This window comes from Carica papaya, chromosome 9 (assembly GCF_054855325.1).
Source record: "Carica papaya isolate Zhongbai chromosome 9, ASM5485532v1, whole genome shotgun sequence".
Taxonomy (NCBI): domain Eukaryota; kingdom Viridiplantae; phylum Streptophyta; class Magnoliopsida; order Brassicales; family Caricaceae; genus Carica; species Carica papaya.
The window spans coordinates 1,185,817-1,205,998 of NC_142317.1; the positions used below are offsets into that span (position 1 = coordinate 1,185,817).

At 36.4% G+C, this 20,182-nt stretch overlaps 3 protein-coding genes across 8 annotated transcripts; 1 reads left to right on the forward strand and 2 right to left on the reverse strand.

Moving 5' to 3' along the window:
* Nucleotides 1-111: 111 nt before the first annotated feature.
* On the reverse strand, nt 112-6,225 carry ORG1 (OBP3-responsive protein 1). Of its 6 annotated transcripts, XM_088211673.1 has the most exons (15): nt 6,043-6,225; nt 5,192-5,524; nt 5,034-5,077; nt 4,867-4,951; nt 4,656-4,772; nt 4,131-4,313; nt 3,956-4,042; nt 3,390-3,496; nt 3,206-3,293; nt 2,423-2,503; nt 2,226-2,302; nt 1,805-1,940; nt 1,023-1,085; nt 300-922; nt 112-154 (listed from the first exon to the last, which is right to left on the reverse strand). In XM_088211673.1, exons 2-15 carry the CDS (start codon nt 5,504-5,506, stop codon nt 142-144), a joined length of 2,019 nt encoding a protein of 672 aa, XP_088067799.1. In that variant the 5' UTR covers nt 5,507-5,524; nt 6,043-6,225; the 3' UTR covers nt 112-141. The 6 variants fall into 6 exon arrangements, with proteins under 6 accessions (XP_088067799.1, XP_088067798.1, XP_088067796.1 ...); XM_088211672.1 differs by lacking the exon at nt 112-154 and having other exon boundaries at nt 191-922; nt 4,867-4,945; XM_088211670.1 differs by lacking the exon at nt 112-154 and having other exon boundaries at nt 191-922.
* A 1,648-nt stretch (nt 6,226-7,873) lies between these two features.
* On the forward strand, nt 7,874-17,074 carry LOC110823121 (LOW protein: zinc finger CCCH domain protein). The gene is made up of 5 exons (XM_022053429.2): nt 7,874-8,931; nt 12,839-13,847; nt 14,076-15,414; nt 15,551-15,634; nt 16,225-17,074. The coding sequence occupies exons 1-5, from the start codon at nt 8,370-8,372 to the stop codon at nt 16,939-16,941; spliced, it is 3,711 nt and encodes a 1,236-aa protein (XP_021909121.1). The 5' UTR covers nt 7,874-8,369; the 3' UTR covers nt 16,942-17,074.
* An 874-nt stretch (nt 17,075-17,948) lies between these two features.
* Nucleotides 17,949-19,224, reverse strand: LOC110823250 (uncharacterized). The gene has a single exon (XM_022053601.2). The coding sequence runs from the start codon at nt 19,196-19,198 to the stop codon at nt 18,182-18,184; it is 1,017 nt and encodes a 338-aa protein (XP_021909293.2). The 5' UTR covers nt 19,199-19,224; the 3' UTR covers nt 17,949-18,181.
* Between the last annotated feature and the right edge of the window lie 958 nt (nt 19,225-20,182).

The window sequence follows — 20,182 nt, forward strand, 5'->3', positions numbered from 1 at the left end:
TATATTATTTACTGAATATCTTTATTTGAATTTGTATCTTAGAGTTGTATATTTATAGAATAATCAAGCAATAAAATATACGTACCTCTATCATAGTAGAACCTCTTATGCTGATTTGTAAGTGAAGGTAGTTTTCTCCTTTCACTCTCCCCATCTATGTTAATAGCAAATAAAGGAACATTATTAATGGTTATGTACAATTCAGTGGGAATATAAATTATATCAAACTTCAATTTTTACAAATTTTATCTACACAGGATACTCAAATTTTAGTCATACTACTTTCGTCTAGACATGACCTTGTAAATAGGAGGGCTGAGCCATTCACCCCACGAAGGACTAGCAGCCTTGAGTCTACATATGTTCCACATACAAGTTCTGATAAATCAAACATCTCTGGTGGGACTTGTGTCCGAAATTCTTGAACCACGGATCTTGCAGCATCGACATTTCGACTTAATGGGTCATCAAGATTCATCGTCACCTCAGTGTCACCTGAAACAAGCTTAGCCACCGGAAGGCTAGAAGGAAATTCCTTAAATGGGATTATTTTCCTCCATACTCTATCTGATAGTTTCTGAATTAAGGAACCCTCTGGATTTAATCCATTTATGGAGAACTTTCCAGTGGTCTTTTCTTCCTTAAGATATAACCTTTTCCCGCCTGTCAATCTAAACAGAGAACTGACTTGCAATCTTCCAGTTGTTCCAGACTTGTCATGAGGCCAATCCTCACCCACCATCACAGTGAAATCGATATCTGATGTGAAAAAAATGCTGGTATTTATCTTCGATGCTCTTGATATGGTTAAGTGTAAATTACCAATTAGGACACGGGCAGGAGGCTGGCGAAGGGTTAACCCTATGTGTCTTCCAGTAGAGTACAATAGACGCCATTTTCCTGGCAGTAGCTCTAACCAATTCTGCACATTGATAAACGAGCATTAAATACTCAGCTGCTAGTTGAAAATGAGAAAAGAAATACTGAATGTCAAAACATTCAAGTATGAAATGATAAACTACCTTTGGCTTCGAGTGCGGATTCAGCATTTCCATTAATTCAATTAAGTGGGCAAGTCTACCACGCTGAAAACAAGAGTATCCTTAGACAAACTCATTTTGTTGCACAAATGAAAATTAGACAAACATGCAATGCAAAATAGTAAAAACCGCAAGAAATTGACACGGTTCAATTAGTACGAGTTACTCCACTTGAGAGACAAAAATCTCGATTCACTATGAAAAATGAGAAACTACAATATTGTTTTCGTCTAGCTCAATTCCTAACTCAAGTAAACCTAAATTTTGCTTCACTTGCCTGCCCCAACTGCCCATTCCCTCATGTGGACAGGCATGTTAATCTAGACAAATTCAAGATACATTCAACACAATTCTATGCTGTCAAGTTTCTACCGTATTAATTAGTCAATTCACTGCCAGATATATGACTAACTTGAGAAATAACATAAGCAAACGCGCGCACACCCTCCTAAAGGACTCTTTACCAGCTTTTTACCATATAAAAGTATTAACTTAGCTCTATGACTGGATAAAGATTAAGCTAACCACCAACTTCTATATTTTAGTCTAAACTCTAGATAATTTTTAGGAAAGATAATCAGTTTACCACTGAAGAAAATAAATGCTGTCAATCTGACCAGCTGACAGGTTTTAACTGGAAATTAACAAATATTGAGATTCTTTCTATAGAGATGCAATAAATCCTAGACAATTCATATCAAGAATAGACATGCTAATACATTCAGGTGGATCAAAAGAAAGTGAAAATAAAAAACTTTATATACCTGGGGCTGGTGATAGATGTACTCTTCTGTTATCTTCACAGCAGTTGATCCAAGACCCCATCTGATAACATCCACAGATGGGACCACCCGCCATCTTGGCCCACACAGAAATGGGTGTCTAAGAGCATCCAAACAACTGCACAAAATGCAAAATTAACACCATGAATAAGATTGCTGTTTGCTTTTCAAGATATGCATAACACTTCTCAAATCTTTCTAGCACTTCTTAAATGCACATGGTGTTTGTATGTATTCTCACATATATTCAAGAATGAGGAAGCCTACCAAAATAAATTTGCTGATAAGATAATTTGAAACTCCATTTATCATGCAGAAATTAATTTTGTTGTTGTAGCATGAACGAAGTCTATCTTAGTTTTTGCACTCAGGCAAATTAGCTTTAAGTCTACTGATTGCATACCTTATTCTTTTGGAAGGTTTTGTAGCAAGCAATAAGGATAGAAGGTTCCAACCTGCACCCCAGTTCCTATCAAGTATCTAGAATAGAAAAAAGTATGTCAAAAAAGATAGCTCAACTGATAAGATCAGAGCACCAAACCGTTCTCATATTCACACTTGCATAAATGCTAAGTTACATTCAAGTGTACAAATTCTTACTTGGAGCCCAGCATTTCCCGATGACGAACTCCTACTAAAGGTTTGAAGGAGGAATTCTCGTAAGCATGAAGGATCATTTCCCTGTACATTCACATATATGAGAAGAAAAAGTTTGATATGAGGAAACATAATCTTAAATGAAATTATTTACTAGATTCTATTTAATTTCATCTTGCAGAATAATTAAGCTAGGTGACCAATTATCCAAAAGTTCAAACTAACATTATACTAAAACAAGCCTCTTTCTTGTGCACAAGCTAGCACCCAAAAAATTAAGCACAAGCCCACTATATGCTAAGCGAAAAATTCCAAATCTGATCCCTAGCGAATAATTAAGGTAAGTAAGCAATTACTATAATGACATAAGCGAATAGAAAATGGCCTAGGTTTTTTTTTTTTAAGATACAGAGACCTTAACTTATTATTTATATTTCAACGCAACAATAATTGTCACCTATTTCAAAATTTGTCATTATATTCTCAAATTTTGAATGTCATTTGGAAGTGGAAACTCATGTTTCTGCTAAGTTTGTAAACAAACCAAGTTCCATATAGCATGAGCACTAAGGAACAGGACTATCTATTTTGCAACCTACGCAAGCTTGTTAAGACATTCTATAGGTTTTGCTTATGAGGATTCTTAGATAACTAACAAAAAAACAAACGTGAGTTAGCTTCAAGGATGTAATACTGCACAGAATACAGCGCGAAATTTAGGTAGCTTACTGACTAGATAATAAAAAATCTTGATATGGATTGAGAGATTGGTATGTCTGGGATTACCTTTGTGAGGAAGGATTTGAACTTTGTGAAGATTACAGGATCCAGAAGTTCATGTAGCACCATTTTTGCCATCATAAATCCAACACATCTTTGCTTTGCATAACATAATAAATTTCAAGATCTTCAGGCGATATTAAACAATTAAAAACTCAAGATCTCGATTAAATTCTCTTGCACTATATACCTCATGTCAAATGCAATCATCATTTCTCGCCTGCCCATGTGCCTGTCCATGGTGCAACTATTTGGACCATCCTCATAAAAGTCAGATGCATTTCCCAATATCCCGACCTAAAAAAGTATGGTTTAGAAGCTGTAAAGAGAGAAATAGTACATAAAAAGAATAAAAAAGATCGGATATCTTCTTATTAATATTGCTACAAAATTTGCAGATGCTCCACTTTTCAACAAAGGATTTCTCTTGTGACTGTGAAAAATTTCTTTGGGCATTGATTCAGTTGAGATCCATACAACATCTACAGAGATTCCTTGAATGGTTAGGACTTAGACGTATATTGATTGCTCAACTACATTCCTCTCTATCACTCATGACTTCTAAGTAAGACATAAATCAAAATCCATATAAGCCATGATATTATCTTAACTGGTTCTGCAAACTGAAAAAGAGTTTCCTGATAAAATAATAAGAACCTCTTTATTAACAACTCCTGCAGATAACTAGATGTTTAATTAAACCACCTAAAGGTGACAGCAGAAGGAAATTATCATACACGAAAACTGGGCACTAACTTTAATGTGTCGGTCCACTGGGCTTATATGCACATTCTCCAATCGCAATTCTGTATGGGCAAGTCCATGGCTGTGTAAGTAGTTGACCTGAAGTGATAATCAATAAAGCTAATTCAGCTCCACAACAACCTACATAGAGTACAGAATTCATTTGTAAAACATTAATAAAACATACTCCAATCAAGAGATCCCTCATCAATAACCGAATCAGCCTTAGTTGCCGAGAGACTGCAGGACCTCCGATTGTGTCCTCTCCCACCTTTCTAACAGATTCCTCATCCAATGCCAAAGTAGCTTCTAAGGTTGGAAGCCAATCTGATTGTTGAAGCCAGTGTCTTAAAGAAAAGCTACCATGATACTGCCCATATTTAAATAAGAAACTTCTTTCAAAATCTTAAAGGGAAAAAGATAGATAACCTTTGTGTTAAATTTGTCAGAATATGCAGACGGTTCAAGAAAAATGATGGAAGAAAGAAAAGAGTAAGAGAAGGCAGTATCTCCAGCGAATGAAAAGGAAAACGGTCATCTGTAAAGAATGCCACAAATGAATCTGGAACTAAATAATAAATTTAGACATATTTTATAATTGAATCAGGGGAAGGTTCTGCAGTAAAAAACTCTAGGGAAGACTCCTCATGATATGCAATGTGGATAGCTATATGAAAGAAACTAAAGAATCCACCAAAAGGGTGAGACATACTCCGTGAACCAGGATAAATGAGCCATGGCCACCCCTTATATGTGAAGACACAAAACCATGAACTTGCATTGAATAAGAAAGGTACATTAGTCTGCGCCGAGCTAGCTTTTTCAATACCTATGGAACACTCCCAATTACAACAAATGGGAATCAGAGGAATCCAGAACTTTCAGGAATAGATATTTGGTCTCAGTATAGGAAGTTTATAAACCTCAATTGCTCGTTTCCCTCTTCGTTGAGCTTGAGCACTGGTAAATTGTCGAAGCACAACTCGTGTGTTATACAATGGGCTGCAACTTCATAACACTATACATCAAATTCAAACTCGTATCACATCCCACAATACACATGTCATTCTACAATCAAACAAAAACTAACCTGTTTGGATTCGTGACTATGGCTTCAAAAACTACCTCATCCACCTGTCAGAATTTCCAATCCAGTTCGGCAATAAATGAAATCATCAGCAGCAGCAGCCACCAGATTGTTCAGAAATGAGTTACAAGAAACAAGCAAATAAAAATAGTTCCTCGTACCCGCCCTCCAAGCCCAGCACTGACATTATCAAGAATCTTAAAATCAGACATCTTGAACCTTGTAACATGCACTGATTCTTCTTCCACAGGGACTGATAAATCAGTCAGATTATTCTCTTTGGATTCCATTGAAGAGAGAGCTTTTCTTGATAATGAACAATATATCTTCCTGAACTGTCTTTGAATTGGATAAGAAGACTTGCGGCGGAAGTGCCGCGCATTGGTTCCATCCCATCTTGTCAATAAATTTCCACCAGAAAACCGCAATTCAGTACTCTCCAAGTTCGGACTCAAACTGATCCCGCATAGAGCCATTTATCAAAACTCTGATCACTGTATGTAGAAAACAAACTTCACAAATGCTATTAAAAAGAAGTAAAAAATAGAAAACAAAATTGCAAAAAATAAAAGTTCAAATCCCATACTAGTTTGGTCCCTAACTAGATCAGGAAAGCGTTGACTGAAGTAGTCAACCTCATAACAGAACAAAACGCATCATTAATATCTAAATTCCGGTTTCTTCTCCTTATTTTGCCGCCAATAACAAAGAATGTTATGCATCATTTTGGTTGCACCAACATGGCATATTTTGCCTTCCAATGAAAATCAAGCTCTTAATTCTGTCAGTCAATTAATAGCTCGAGAGAAACTTTAAAAATAAGAACAACAAAGTGATGGTAAGAACGAGAATTTCAAACGTAGCGCGCTAATAGAATGCTGAAAATGAGTTAGCCAAAGTGTATGAATTGGATTTTCTCACCTACCAAACAGCAATCGTTCATGATCACAACAGCTAACCACGAAATTCAAGCAAAATTAAATTTAAACAAGATCGAGATTCAGGAACTCACCAAGTAATTGAGGAACGTCAATCGGCAGCTCACCAAATGATGGAACAGAAGACGGAGAAGGAAAGGAGTGTATATAAAGAGAATAAGGAACGTGATAGTTGCGTGAGGAGGTACGCTTGGAGCGCTGTGCCATGAGTTTTGCTCATGTCTATGTCCGCCTCTGCAAATATCTCCACCGTTCGCTTTGACTCCCCTCCAGTTGGTCTTTTCCCGGCTCGTTCAGTGAACACTCCTGTTATGCCACGTCAGTATACAAAATATTGAATTTACATTTTTGCCCTTTTATTTTGGATAATTCGGAAACTTTACAAGAAGTTCCCCAGTCTAACCCCAAACTTTCGCAAAATTATAATCGTATTTTTTATTTGAATTAAATTTTGTTTTATGTCATACTAATAAATTAAATATTATTTATTTTATTTTAATAAATTTATATCTATTGTATTTATAAAATAATTTAAGTTAGTTACTCATTCAAAATTAAAATTAAAAACCACGGTAAAGTTTGAAAATTTTAAAATGTTATTTTCATAAAATTATTTTATTTATGATTTATATATTCACACATAATATATTTATAAATACATATCAATTTAAAAATATTTTTAAACAAAATTATTTATATTATATTATAATTAATATATATGTATCACATAATTAATGTATCTATAAATTTATTAAAAATATATATATTAAATAATATTTAAATATAATAAAACACTTAAAATCTATTTTTTTATAAAAAAATCTCTAAATACCCTTAAAAATATTGAAGATAATTTATTATTCTTAATACTAAATTTTAATTCATCGCAATATAATAAGATTGAGAGATGTTAAGTTTTTTATCATTTTAATATCAAAATATTTGTAAGTATGACCTATTTTATAATATTAATACTATAATAAAATTTAAGTTCAAAATAGATTGATATTGTTTATCTACGTTTATGATTTCAGAATATCGAATTATGAACGAAAAAAAACATGCAATAAAAAAATATTGATTAGTAATTGTTAACTTATAATTTTTGGTTTGAAATGACACTAAAAGCTCTGATATTCTATATTTTGAATAAATATAAAATATTATTTAATAAAAATATATTATATAAAATATTATTTAATATATATTTTTAAAACTCACAAAATTATCTTAATTTCTAATTTTTATACAAATAAAAAAAATGAATAAATACTTGGTGGTTTGTCAAATTTTGTAGTGTAAAAAGTTTGAAAAAAAATTACGAAAATCAAATATTAATATTAATAAACTTAATATAAAATATATAAAAAAAATTGAAATTCAGTTGGAAAACTCAATAGTTTCAGTTTTTGAAACTAAATTGATACCCTGTTTAAAATTTGTGCATAAGCTCCGGTCCACCAGCTTGTTGGGAATGACGAGCAATCTAATGTCTTACATCGGATGATCCTCTGTGTCTGCGCCCCAAGGTCAACGATGCCGTGATTCTCACAGTTCTAGAAATCAAGTGGACTTATCACATCCATCAGACTTACGTTGGGTCCGCTCGATCAGAGACCTTTCTCATTGACCAATGTTTTATTATCTCCTACTTTCGTAACGGTACAAATGGATGAATCTGATTGGTTAATCCATTAATCCCAGGTGGTCTCACATACAGCAGAATGTCTCCCCTGGGCCTCATACGTGTCATGTTTTAATTGGACATTTCCGACGCATGGTAATTACTGAGTCATGATTAAACAGTTCAAAAACCCCACCGCTAGGAGACAACCGTAATAAAATTGAAGTGGAAGGGCATTTTTGTCATGGTACAACAAGCGATCTCCCAAGTCTCCCCTGAGTCTCATTTTTTACTTCCATAAACAAAATCACGAAATAGCATAGCCCGACGCACGCCTCTTTTTCTCCCTTCTTCAACATTTCATCGTCTTCCACATTTATCCCTAAATCCGTTCGTGGCTCTCTCGTAATTTCCACTATTTTCAATCCGAATCACCCAGCAACTCTCAGAATCTCCGGCGATCTGGTATTTGCGGGCGCCGTTCTCAGGGAGCGACAACTGTGTTCGTCTTGTTAGGGTTACTTTATGTGGGAAGGTTGAACTTCTGTTTAAGTCTGGAATTAGGGTTTTCGTTTTCGTTATACGCTGCGAGTGCTAAATTATTTGCAGAGAGTTCAGTTTTTCCCGGAGAGCCGATTTTTTTTTTTTTTTGAGTATTTGTAATTAGGGTTTTTCAATATCTTATTCGGGCGTGCAGTTATATTTCGGCTTTGATTTAAGTCATTCGCCCGTAAGGAATCTACAGCAAGGGTTTGAAGTGTTTATTCATCTCAAGTGATGCCACGAAGTTCCAGGCACAAATCTGGTAAGCATAACTCGAAGGATGCGAGAGACTACTCGGATTCAGAGAAGGACTCCGGTTTGAAAGAACGAAAGGTGAAAGAGGATGGTAGCACTAGAGTTTCAAAAGACTCCGCTTCCGGCGAGAAGCGGAAGCTCGATTCGAAAGATAGCAAAGATTTGTACGGTTCAGGGAATGGGGAGTACTTGGAGGAGTACGTTTCCTCAAAGCGCCGGAAGGAGAGGGTCGATGATGGCGTCAGTGACAGGTGGAATGGCGGTGAGAATGATAGAGCCGAGGGTTCGAAGAAGTCAAAGGCATCAAGTGATTTGAAGAGTAAGAAGAGAGATGAAGGTGACGCGGAGGAGTCTAAGAAGAGTAGTGGAAAGAGTGAAGGAAAGCACAGGGAATCTAGTCGCAAGGAAGGTAGAGAAGGTGCAGGAGAGAGGGAGAGGGAGAAGGAAAAGGATAGAGATAGGAAGTATAAAGAAGGGAAAGGTGAGAGGTTGGTTGACAACGAAGAACACCGTGGATCGAAACAAGCAACTGAAAAAACTGGTAAGGTAACCCATTGCTTTGTGGGTAATGTGTGTATTGCCAATGTGGTGTTATCTGAATCTCATACGGGTTTCACTGATGATCGTTATTAATTATTAATTTTTAGAAACAATGGTCTTTCCTTTATACCATTTGAAGAGTTTTGCAGTATTTCTCTTTTTTTTTTTGCATTTTGTACGGCTTGAGCCATTGGTAAATTTCTTATGGCAGTTCTATTTCTTCCGTTTGGAGTTCCTACTGAAAGGTCTGTTTCCCAGGTTTAATGACAACATCTCCCACTGTTTACTCTTGGATTAAGTATCATTAGAGAAAAGCTAAATGCTGTAGATTCTTGTTGCTGACATTTCAGTATCCTTTCTGTTCACAAGGCCTCAAACAAGAGTTCCAGGATTTTCTCTATATGTTTGTTCAGGCCTTTCCCATCTTTTCAGGATGGTACTTGAGCTTTTCAGAATATTTTTTACATCACTGGGGAAGAACAAATTTTCAGGTTGCAAGTTTATTGCCTAGGTGTTTGACATATTATTCTCTGAAAAGAATGGCTTTGGTAGTATGAGTTTCTAAATGTAGGTAGCTATAGAGATCAATAATTCATTCCATACCACTGTTTCAGTGATTACCTTTCTGTCTATATGGTTTCTGTCCCAAATCCCTCTTCTTCTTTTCTTCCCTGGAAAATGTGTCATAATGTTTTCTCCAAATCAAAATTTTGCTTCCTTGTCTTCTGTTTGTGCGTGTGCAGTTCGCATATTTGAGTAGTCTCCTCGTTTCCCTTATGTTACTGGTCATACTATAATTCATCCTTCTTCCTGGTGCATCCACCAAATGGAGATTTATGTCTTCGTGGAGGTTGCCTGCTTTCTCTTTTGAGACAAAGGTTGAGTTGTAATTGTGCCATTGACTCATTTGGGAGTATGATTTCACATCAGCTGGTGTCTTCCTATTTATCCATTTTCAAACCGATGTTCTTGTCGTTATCTTGAATTGTTTCCTTTAATTCAGAGTGTTTATTACTGTGCGATCTTAGGTCATGTAGTCGTTTTAATTATGAGTTGGTCACTTTTATGTAAGTTAAGTTGATTGTTGAGGAGCTTTCGGTGTGCTATGTAATTAGTAGATCACTGTTAAAGACTTCTATTAGTAATATATTGAAGTCTAAGAACAGATTGTGATGGAAATTATGCACTTATACATGTCTTTGGTAAGATTTTTATCAATAACACATTGAAGTATGAGTATTCCTTGTGCCATGGAAACTATGTAGTATGACATGTTACCAATTTACTGCAACATTAGTGTTATCATTGTAGAACATGTAATATTTTTCTTGCCTTTTCCTCTTCTCAATGTGGTGGGTTATTCTTTGACAAGTGGAAATTGTTAACTGCTTATTTGATGCAAGAGAAATGGATATTTCCATTTTCTCCTGCATTATGTCTAGCAACTAAGAAGTCTAGGATTCTTCCGAACAAATGAAGGTGTATGTTTGAGGAATATAAATAGAGGGCGGTGTTAACATTTTCAGGGCATTTATGGTTGCTGTGAGAGATGAGGAGTTGAAGGATTCTTCTGGTCTTGTAGATAAAATAAAGCCTGACTTGTACACTTTGTATTTAAAAAATAATAATAATAATAAAGCCTGACTTGAAGAAAATGTAACGTTTGAGGGTAAAGTTTGTTACGTTGGTTATTCATTTTAAATACTTAATCAATACGTCTGTTGGAGCCAGTTTTTCCAATGTTTTCTACAAGCTGGCAGATATGTAATTAGTAGATCACTGTTAAAGACTTCTATTAGTAATATATTGAAGTCTAAGAACAGATTGTGATGGAAATTATGCACTTATACATGTCTTTGGTAAGATTTTTATCAATAACACATTGAAGTATGAGTATTCCTTGTGCCATGGAAACTATGTAGTATGACATGTTACCAATTTACTGCAACATTAGTGTTATCATTGTAGAACATGTAATATTTTTCTTGCCTTTTCCTCTTCTCAATGTGGTGGGTTATTCTTTGACAAGTGGAAATTGTTAACTGCTTATTTGATGCAAGAGAAATGGATATTTCCATTTTCTCCTGCATTATGTCTAGCAACTAAGAAGTCTAGGATTCTTCCGAACAAATGAAGGTGTATGTTTGAGGAATATAAATAGAGGGCGGTGTTAACATTTTCAGGGCATTTATGGTTGCTGTGAGAGATGAGGAGTTGAAGGATTCTTCTGGTCTTGTAGATAAAATAAAGCCTGACTTGTACACTTTGTATTTAAAAAATAATAATAATAATAAAGCCTGACTTGAAGAAAATGTAACGTTTGAGGGTAAAGTTTGTTACGTTGGTTATTCATTTTAAATACTTAATCAATACGTCTGTTGGAGCCAGTTTTTCCAATGTTTTCTACAAGCTGGCAGATATGGTTATATTTGGAAACAAATTTACTTAGACCTTTTCATTAATTTACCTTCTGAATCTTAGCCATATTGATACAGGGTACTTGTGGTGAATCATAGCTTCTTATCACTACGTGTTTTCTCTTAATGATATTAGTTATTTTCAGAATCTTCATTGGTATGTTCCATTGACATTTAGGTCCATATACTCCTCTTAACGATTTTGGTCAGCGTTAAGATATATCTACGAATGCATCTATAGCTTCGAAGTTATTGATAAAAGCTTATTTAGGGTTTGAGAGGAAGTTTAGTAATTAATTGGGCTATATATAATTTTAACCGACAAATTGTCAATTGAATGTCTTAACTGTAAATACTAATTTTGTTTATTGCTTCTTGTACACGAAACTTTTTAATGCCTGCTAGTGTCCTGAAATCATGTTGATGGTATGAGGAAGTGACATTCGACTTTTGTACAAATTTGTGATAGAACATAAAGAAACAACTACACGATTTGTGTTTCTCTTGATGACTGATTTACTTTTATAAACTGTCATGCATTTCAGTTAATGTCTTTTAGGTGACTAAAAGTGGTCCATTCAGTTTGGTTGTGCCAAACGTTTGGTGGTTATGAAGTGTTGGCTTGATGCCAGCTACAAAGAATAAATATTGTCGAGTGTGGAGATTTTGCTAAACTAGCCAAATGACGTCTTATTAGATGAATTTGTTTGTTGAGTGTGGTTATCTGATATGCTAGTGTCCAATTTAGGATACTTGGTGTCACGACTTCAGTGCCTGCATGAGGCACTAGATAAGGCTTTACATGTTAGAGTGACTTGTTAATGCTTGTTCTTGAGTATACTAACAAACCATGAAGAAAAAAAAAATGTTTCCTGAATTTTAGCCTGAATGAATTTACACTGTGATCCTTAGTCGTCTTTAATTTTCTCCTTCGGATCTTAGTGCTCTGATTTTTCTTTTCCTTTTTGAATACTGAATGCTGACTTTTAGATTTGTGCATCATGTAGTTGCTGTCTTTTCAAAGTGGGCTTCTAGTAATTTCCTATTTTTCTGCTTAAAGAAAACTTATCGGCACTGTGTCCATGAGTTAATTGTTACTTTTTAATTGCCATTGAATTTTACTGTTCTATGTAAACTTATAATTAGTTTTTTTTTTCCAAGTTCGTTGACTCTGAGTCAGATTTGAGTTATAGGTTGGACCTAAAAGTTTGTTTTTCTCTTGTTTTTAATTTTTTGATTATTGGTTTTATCTTTATCTTCTTGTGTGGTCTCCTTCACTGTTATGCTTGTTTGCAAAACTTCTGTTTTTGTTTTTTCCCCTCTCTAGAAAAATTGTTTTTTTATAAATTGAATCAGAAATATGAAAACTAATAACTGAATACATGGAAATAGTCCCCATGGAAATGAAAACTATGATTAAGCATTTGAAAAAGTGAAGTTTATTTGGCCAAAGTTGAGTTGTCTTACATCTTGATTTATGTCTTCTTGTAGAGTTAAGTGCTCAGGACCAGCTGCAAAGTCCTGAAGCAGAAAACCAGCTTGAGAGACGGGGTAGGAGAAAGAGGGATGGTTCTGGGGACGGTGACAAGCGGAAAGATGATTTTGGAGATACTAATGATAGACGCCTATCTTCGAAGGATGAAAGTGCCAAAGATGGAAGACATAAGGATGAAAAGTACAAAGATGAGAGATACAAAGATAAGTCCCGTGAAGATGTTGAGCGAGAGAACAAGCATCGAGATGACAAGCAGAGGGATGAACGACTTGTTAGAATTCAATCTAATAGTAGGTCTGATGATAAGCATTCACGGGATGAAAAAGATTCAATAGAAAGTAGGCAGAAGAAATCCAAGCCTCATGATAGTGACCATGATAGGGATAGAGAGCATGACCATGAGCATGAACGTGGCTTTGATTCTTCACGTGATCGTGATGGACACTATGACCGTGACCGAGAACATGACAGAAGTAGAGAAAGGGACCGCGATCGAGACCGTAGTCGGCGTGAGTATGAGCGTGAACGAGATCGTGATTGGGATCGGGACCAAGAGCGTGAGCGTGATCGTGATTGGGATTGGGAAAGGGATCGAGATCGAGAGAAGGATCGAGACCGAGATTGGGATTTGGAACGTGAGAGGGATCGAGATCGAGATCGTCATCGTGATCGTGATCATGATCGAGAAATTGACAATGATCGTGATAAAGATGTTGATCGTGATAGTTCCCATCTTGAGGATCGAAGTGTTAGATACAAAGACAGTAGGGGAAGGAAGAGATCCCCTGATGAACGTGATGATATCAGTGATACTAAGTCAAGAGGTATTAAAGCTCACTATACAGATTTGGAAACCAGATCTTTGAGCAATAATAGAGTTGATGTTGATGTTGATCGGGCAAGGTCCCAGTCTCGGCAAGCTCATGTTGATGCAATTGGTGGAGGTAGCAACAGGCGAAGAACTTCTCCTAGCTCCAGTTCACATGGTGGCGTGGATGATTTCAGGTAATATTCTAGAAGATTGTTGTTCTCTTATATTCAAAATAAATCATTTTGTTTCAAGACACTATTCATGTAGATTGGTAATCTTAGAATATGCTATTCTGGAAATCCACAGATAATCTTAAGCTATGGCTCAGTACTAGCTCATATATACTACTTTGGAACACACTGTTTTTGTTTCTCCTTTGAGTTGAACACAAATGTAATTGCTTATATCACTGTATTGGACAGGCATATTTCAGAGCAAAGGTCCAAAACAATTTCTACAAGAGAAGTAACTGGTTTTTCTGGTGCATCAGAGAGAAGCACTAAGTTTAGATCTTCAGCAGAGAAATCCACAAAAATGGATGATGGACATTTGGGTGAATTGTCAATTGAGAGGTCTTCGAGTTCCAAAGCTTCGCCCATGGGCTTAGCTGAAAGATCTCCATCTTCAACAAGTTTTGAGCGTAGGCACATAAACAGGGCTGGTGCTAGGCGGAGTCTTGAGGTTGAAGAAACTGGACGGAGGAATAGTGCATCCATTGGCTCCAAAGAATTGTCTGCTACTGATGACAGACCAAGTAGGGATTTGCCTCTAGAGAAGCCTCTGGCTGATGAGTCCTCACAAACAGATTTGGCTTTCTACAGTAGAGCTAGTCAGAGCAATTCTTCTTTACTTCCTCCACCCATATTCAGGGGTAGCATTGGCAGTCCACTAATTGGATCCATGGAAGAAGATAACAGAGTCAGCATGAATACTCGTTACAAAAGGAGTGGTGATCCTAATGTGGGAAGAGGACAAGGGAATGCTTGGAGGGGTGCCCCAAATTGGTCGTCACCAATGGCAAATGGATTTATTCCTTTCCAACATGGCCCACCTCATGGAGGTTTTCAAACTATGATGCCACAGTTTCCATCTCCATCTTTATTTGGGGTTAGACCCACGATGGATATTAATCATTCTGGAATCCCTTACCATATGCCTGATGCTGAGAGGTTTCCTAATCATTTGCGCCCACTTGGTTGGCAGAATATGATGGATGGTTCAGGACCTCACTTACATGGATGGGATGTAAGTAATGGTGTTTTTAGGGATGAACCACACATGTATGTAGGACCTGAGTGGGAGCAGAATAGGCACCCCATGAATGGTAGGGGATGGGAATCCGGTGCAGATATGTGGAAGGGTCAGAATGGTGATGTGAGTATGGACTCATCTGCAGTGTCTCAGAAGGAAGAGTACCCTGTGCAGCTCCCTATTGATGATACTGTAGCTGGGCAGACAGGTCAGAGTGAAAATAATCAACTTGCTCTTCGGGCAAAAAGTGTTGAACAAGGGCCTGATGTCACTTCGCCAGCAAGAGAATCTTCTAAATCTTCACCAAAAATTCTTGTTGAGAATAAGTCTGATCGTTCTAGTGAATCATCTGATGATATTTTTACTCGTTGCACTCGTGTTTATCTTTCTAAGCTTGACATATCATCAGAACTTGCTGGTCAAGAGTTGCACAGCCAGTATTTAAGCTTACTGGAAAAAGATCACTATTCAACTGTGGAGGAAGACATTACTTTTTTTGTGAGTTTAAAGGTAGACAACACGCCCCCCCCCTCTCCGCTTTCTCTTTGTAGACATGCACATTAATGCACATTCATTCACTCATACACAAGAATTTAAGTTATCTGGTCTTTTAATATCTTTTAATACTTTTTTGCTAATTTGACAGGATGGTGGAAAAGCAGTGCCAAAAAGTTCAATTAGCCTGTTGAATTCTTCTCTTTTTCCTGCAACAAATGACTTGATTTTTCAGGTAGTTTGGATTAATATAGTAATTTCAATTATGGACATGATAATACAATGCATGAATTCATCTTGGTTATAATATAGTAGATGTATCACTTTTTTTTAGCAGCATGGTGTAAGGGCTAGAAGGCATGCAATTGCATAAAATTGTTGTAACTGCCGAGAAACTATTCTGTTTAGCAAGAGGAATGAGGGCATAATAAAAGATGGGTAGTTTTTTATTTGTTGTTTTCTGGTTTTGGGGGGAAGCTGTGTTGAGTTGAAGCCGTTATTTATTTTTCCATCTCTAGCTGTTATAGTTGACTGTGCCACACGTTTTGGATGTTATTTCAACCTCTATCCTGAAAGCAAGGTTTTGTTGCTTCTTTTTATTCACTAGCACCTTTTGAATATTGGAGAGTGCATCATACAAATAGTGGGCATTTATCTTTTGATTTCTAGTCTTGACTTGTTAGCCTGCAGAAAGAATCGACTGTGCTGATACATTTTATTCCAGAAGAACTATTTTAATGTCTTTGTATTTTGAGTTTCAAGACAAACTTTTGAAATCTAGTTCTGAACATGTGATTGTTTATGGTTGTGATCTTTGACTGACAGAGAGCTATGGATTTCTACAAGAAGCAGAGAGTTGAAATGAATGGCTTGCCTATCAGTGGCAGGTTTGATGCTCTTTTCACATCCACTCAGGTGAAAGTGGAGGAGCAAGTGCCAATGCACAATGTGGAGAAACAAGAGGGACCAGTGTTCATTTCTGATGAAGAGATTCTGAAGGCACCTGTGTCAAAAGTAGATCAGGTGAAACTTGAAGCTGATTTGACTTTTCATCCTGAGGAGAAACTGGAGGAACCTGTCTCAGCTCCCAGTCTGGAGGTGCCACATCCTAATCAGAATGGTTTATTGAAGAAGGTTGAGTTGGGTCCAGATTTGACCCATGGGACCTCAGAGGAATCTAAACCAATCTCGGATGAGAGTAGGGTGGTTGATGAAATGGCTGCCAAGCAGGTGATTTCTGAAGATGTAGGAGGCAAACAAGTTTCATCTCCTGGTACTGCATCACCTGTTATTGCTGTCTCACCAACTGGCAGCAATGAAGACGCAGGTGAGACCAAAAATGCAGCAGAAGACCATTCTATTCAATGTACAGAGGGAAAGCAGATTTTTGGGGATGCAATTAGTGGTCCTGTAGTTTTTCCGGATGCTTCCCCTGAGGTGTCGGGGGCTTTGATGCCTGGATCTAATGGATCTGAGTCTGAGTCTGAGTCTGAGTCGGTAATATTAACTCGGATACATCATTCTCCTGAAAGTACACATTGAGACAATTTCTATATCCATGTTTTTTTCTTTCTTTTCATTTTTTGCGATTTTGGTTAATCTTGCTTTTCCATCTCTTTTCTGTTGCTTCCTATATTCTAAAGAAATAAAATGTGATCTGCTCTTTGGGTCCCCACGAGTTCTGTTTCTCCCTCATGTCACTCTGCATTCTGCTGGATTTTTATAGAGGCCTCTCGCGGATGCTGCTCCTGCAAAATAGGTAACCGAGTTTCTTGCCTACCCTGTTACTTGCACGGAAAATGCACACACTCTCCTCAAACTGCACTACCATAGATTTTCAGCTATTTTTGTTTTATTGGCTAACGTAGGTTGGTAATGACAAGGTCAGTTGGATCGGTTCCGGGTATAGTCATTTTCTGTTTGGTGCATTGTGTGCTTTAGTTGCATTTATTAGGCAAAAAAGTTTCTTCTTGGTATGATTAATGCCATAGTTAATGTGGATTGTCGAGGTCATCTTGTTAACAGATAGGTGGATCTTGCAGGTAGTTCATTTTCATTATTTTCGAAATTACAGTTATTTTAATACACACACACACACACATATATATATATATATATAGATCTTACAACATGAATTTCGAATTAAAAAAAAAAAATCAATCTATAAAAACTGTTGAATTTTAAGCTTATGCTTTTTAGAATTTCTAATCTTGTGGGCTATGATCCTGTAGTGTTACCATCTTTGAGTTTCAATCAGTCATAACTCAGACAAGTGAGTTAATTTTTAAAATCGAATATGGGTTGAATCCTATTAATTTTTAATTAATTTGTTTTTGGGTTTAAAAATAAAATAATTATAAAATATTTCATAACTATAAATAGAATCAGTAAATCTTATAAATTGATGGATCTTAAAATTATATAAAAAATTAAACGGATAAAAATTTAAATAAGTTAATTGTATCTACAAAATTTGTCAACTAATTTTTATTGTTGATTTATTTTATAATTGTTTGTAAAAATAATAGTAAGCAAATATTTTTATAATTTTTTAATATTATTAATAAATTTTACATTATTCATGATTATTGGAACCCGGAAGGTAAGAACATAAGAATTTTATAATAATAGAATATAATAACATAATCAACACTATAGGAATTATAACCATTCATCCATCTAATGAATAATGCATAATGTGTATATATATATATATATATATATATAATATAAAATATCAATTTATAAGTATGTCAATGTCGAAAGAAAACATAAGAAAACCTCAACAGAGTAACTCCTCAGGATAATCCTCGTTCAAATCGAAAGGAAAAGCCAATTTGGTAGGTGAATCCAGACTTCCACTCTTATCTCTGTTATCCCCATTGCAATTCTCTCCTTCTCTGCCACGGCTACAGTCCCCAGTGCCATTGTCACCTTCTTCTACGCCATCTCTACGACCCTCCCGACCAGAACTTCCGCTCTTACCGTTCGCATCTTCTCCGCCATGGCTACCGGAACTTCCATTCCCATTACCGCTATTTCCATTCCCATCTTCTCCGCCATGGCTACCGGAAGTTCCAGCCCCGTTGTCGTTATTAGCATTCCCATCTTCTCCGCCGTGGGTACCAGGACTTCCATTCCCATCACCGCTATTTCCATTCCCATCTTCTTCGCCATGGCTACCGGAAGTTCCAGCCCCGTCGTTATTGCCACTGCCAGAAGAAGAACCAGCCTGATCACCATCCAGCTTAACAAGAGCGAAAGCGAACGTTCCGTCGGCTTTCCGAAAAGCCCAGAGTTGAATCACATCTCCAACACGAAGCCTGTTTCTTTTATTAATAGCAGTCCACGTACTAATAAAAGCATACATATAGTTGATTTTCCCATTCGACTTCCTCATCTCCCACCTGGTTAAAGTAATATCTGAAACTTGAAGCGAAGGTTCGATAATATTCACAGACAATTTCGAGTTGTTGTCTAAAGATCTATTCTCTTCTGGTGTCAAGAACTCTGTCCTCACTTGATTCAACGGAACAGACAAGCGATTATTGTTCTGTACCAAATCGGAGGCGAACAGTCGTTTTTGGATCACCAAGATTGGTTCTTGATGATCATTCCCTTGCATTTCTTTAATCACTGTTCTAAATCTCTCTGGTAAATCTGGTACCACCTGCATGAGATCGTTCACTTTTTGTACTTTCTTGTTGGTTTCCTTCTCCTTTAGTTTCTTCTTTGGTTCAGCATCTACAGCGTCCTCCATTGGTTTCTTTCCTAGATCTTCTCTGGACTTCCTCTTCATCGACCTAACTCGGGTACTGGGTTCAGCTTCAACGTCCTTGGACGTGCGGAGAACGCCATTACCGGAGCTTGGGCTGCTTCGGTTCCGGGATTTAGACCGCACCTCCATTAACTCATACTCAGTCACAGCAAGCAAACACTTGAGCTTTGTCCAGTTACGGGATAAGAATACCCACCAAGACTCCTCCATCCTACGTTTGAAGGCTGTGCTTGGTTTACGAGAAAACAAGAGAGAAAACAAGAGAGAAAACAAACGTTCTTTTCTTTCTGAAACAAGCTCACACACATATAACCCTTTGTGAAGTAAGCTCTACGTATATATACACTATATTCTCACTCATACGATTCGGAAACGGATTTCCAAAAACAAAGGCAGATTAGGAAACGGAGATAATTGGGTTAAAATGCGAAGAAGGAAAAAAGTAGTTTTCTAGTAGGATTTGTACTTGCATTTTCCTTTCCTAATATGAATATGAAACTGAAATGGTGTCGTTGATGGCACAGAAACTGAGCAGTGATCCAAAGGGACGTGAATCGGTTATAAGCCAGGAGAAGGATTAATGAGAGGTTGTGTGTCGCCATTGTCGATCCTTCACTGCACGACGTCGTTTTAAAAGTCGACATGAAGTCTGAAGGGAAGGGTGAATTCTCCACAACGACGTCGTCCAGATATGGGCTTTTCGGGTTGATGGGCCTACCCATTTGATGTACCGAATAATTTTTCGTTGGTCTTTTCCATTTTCCTTAATTTTTTACTTTCAATATGTCATATATATATATATATATGTATGTAAATCTCTACGAAATTTTTTTGAAGAACGACCCAATTGAATTTACAAATTTCTTAATTATCTAAGTTAATTAATAATTAATCAAGATTTATAAGTTACTCAGAATATTATTATTAAAAAATTAGTATAAATAACATTTTCTTAAAGCATATAAACACTTCTAAATTCAAAATATTTTATAAACCATTTTCAAT

What these genes read in the sequence shown, in the direction of transcription:
- ORG1 (XM_088211670.1), bottom strand. Translation starts at nt 5,506, where the DNA reads ATGGCTCTATGCGGGATCAGTTTGAGTCCGAACTTGGAGAGTACTGAA. An exon ending in ATAGTCACGAATCCAAACAG is followed by an intron (nt 4,952 to 5,033) that starts GTTAGTTTTTGT and finishes AGTGTTATGAAG; the next exon opens with TTGCAGCCCATTGTATAACA. An exon ending in CGGGAAATGCTGGGCTCCAA is followed by an intron (nt 2,303 to 2,422) that starts GTAAGAATTTGT and finishes TTTCTATTCTAG; the next exon opens with ATACTTGATAGGAACTGGGG.
- LOC110823121 (XM_022053429.2), top strand. Translation starts at nt 8,370, where the DNA reads ATGCCACGAAGTTCCAGGCACAAATCTGGTAAGCATAACTCGAAGGAT. An exon ending in ACAAGCAACTGAAAAAACTG is followed by an intron (nt 8,932 to 12,838) that starts GTAAGGTAACCC and finishes GTCTTCTTGTAG; the next exon opens with AGTTAAGTGCTCAGGACCAG. An exon ending in CTTTTTTTGTGAGTTTAAAG is followed by an intron (nt 15,415 to 15,550) that starts GTAGACAACACG and finishes CTAATTTGACAG; the next exon opens with GATGGTGGAAAAGCAGTGCC.
- LOC110823250 (XM_022053601.2), bottom strand. Translation starts at nt 19,198, where the DNA reads ATGAAGAGGAAGTCCAGAGAAGATCTAGGAAAGAAACCAATGGAGGAC.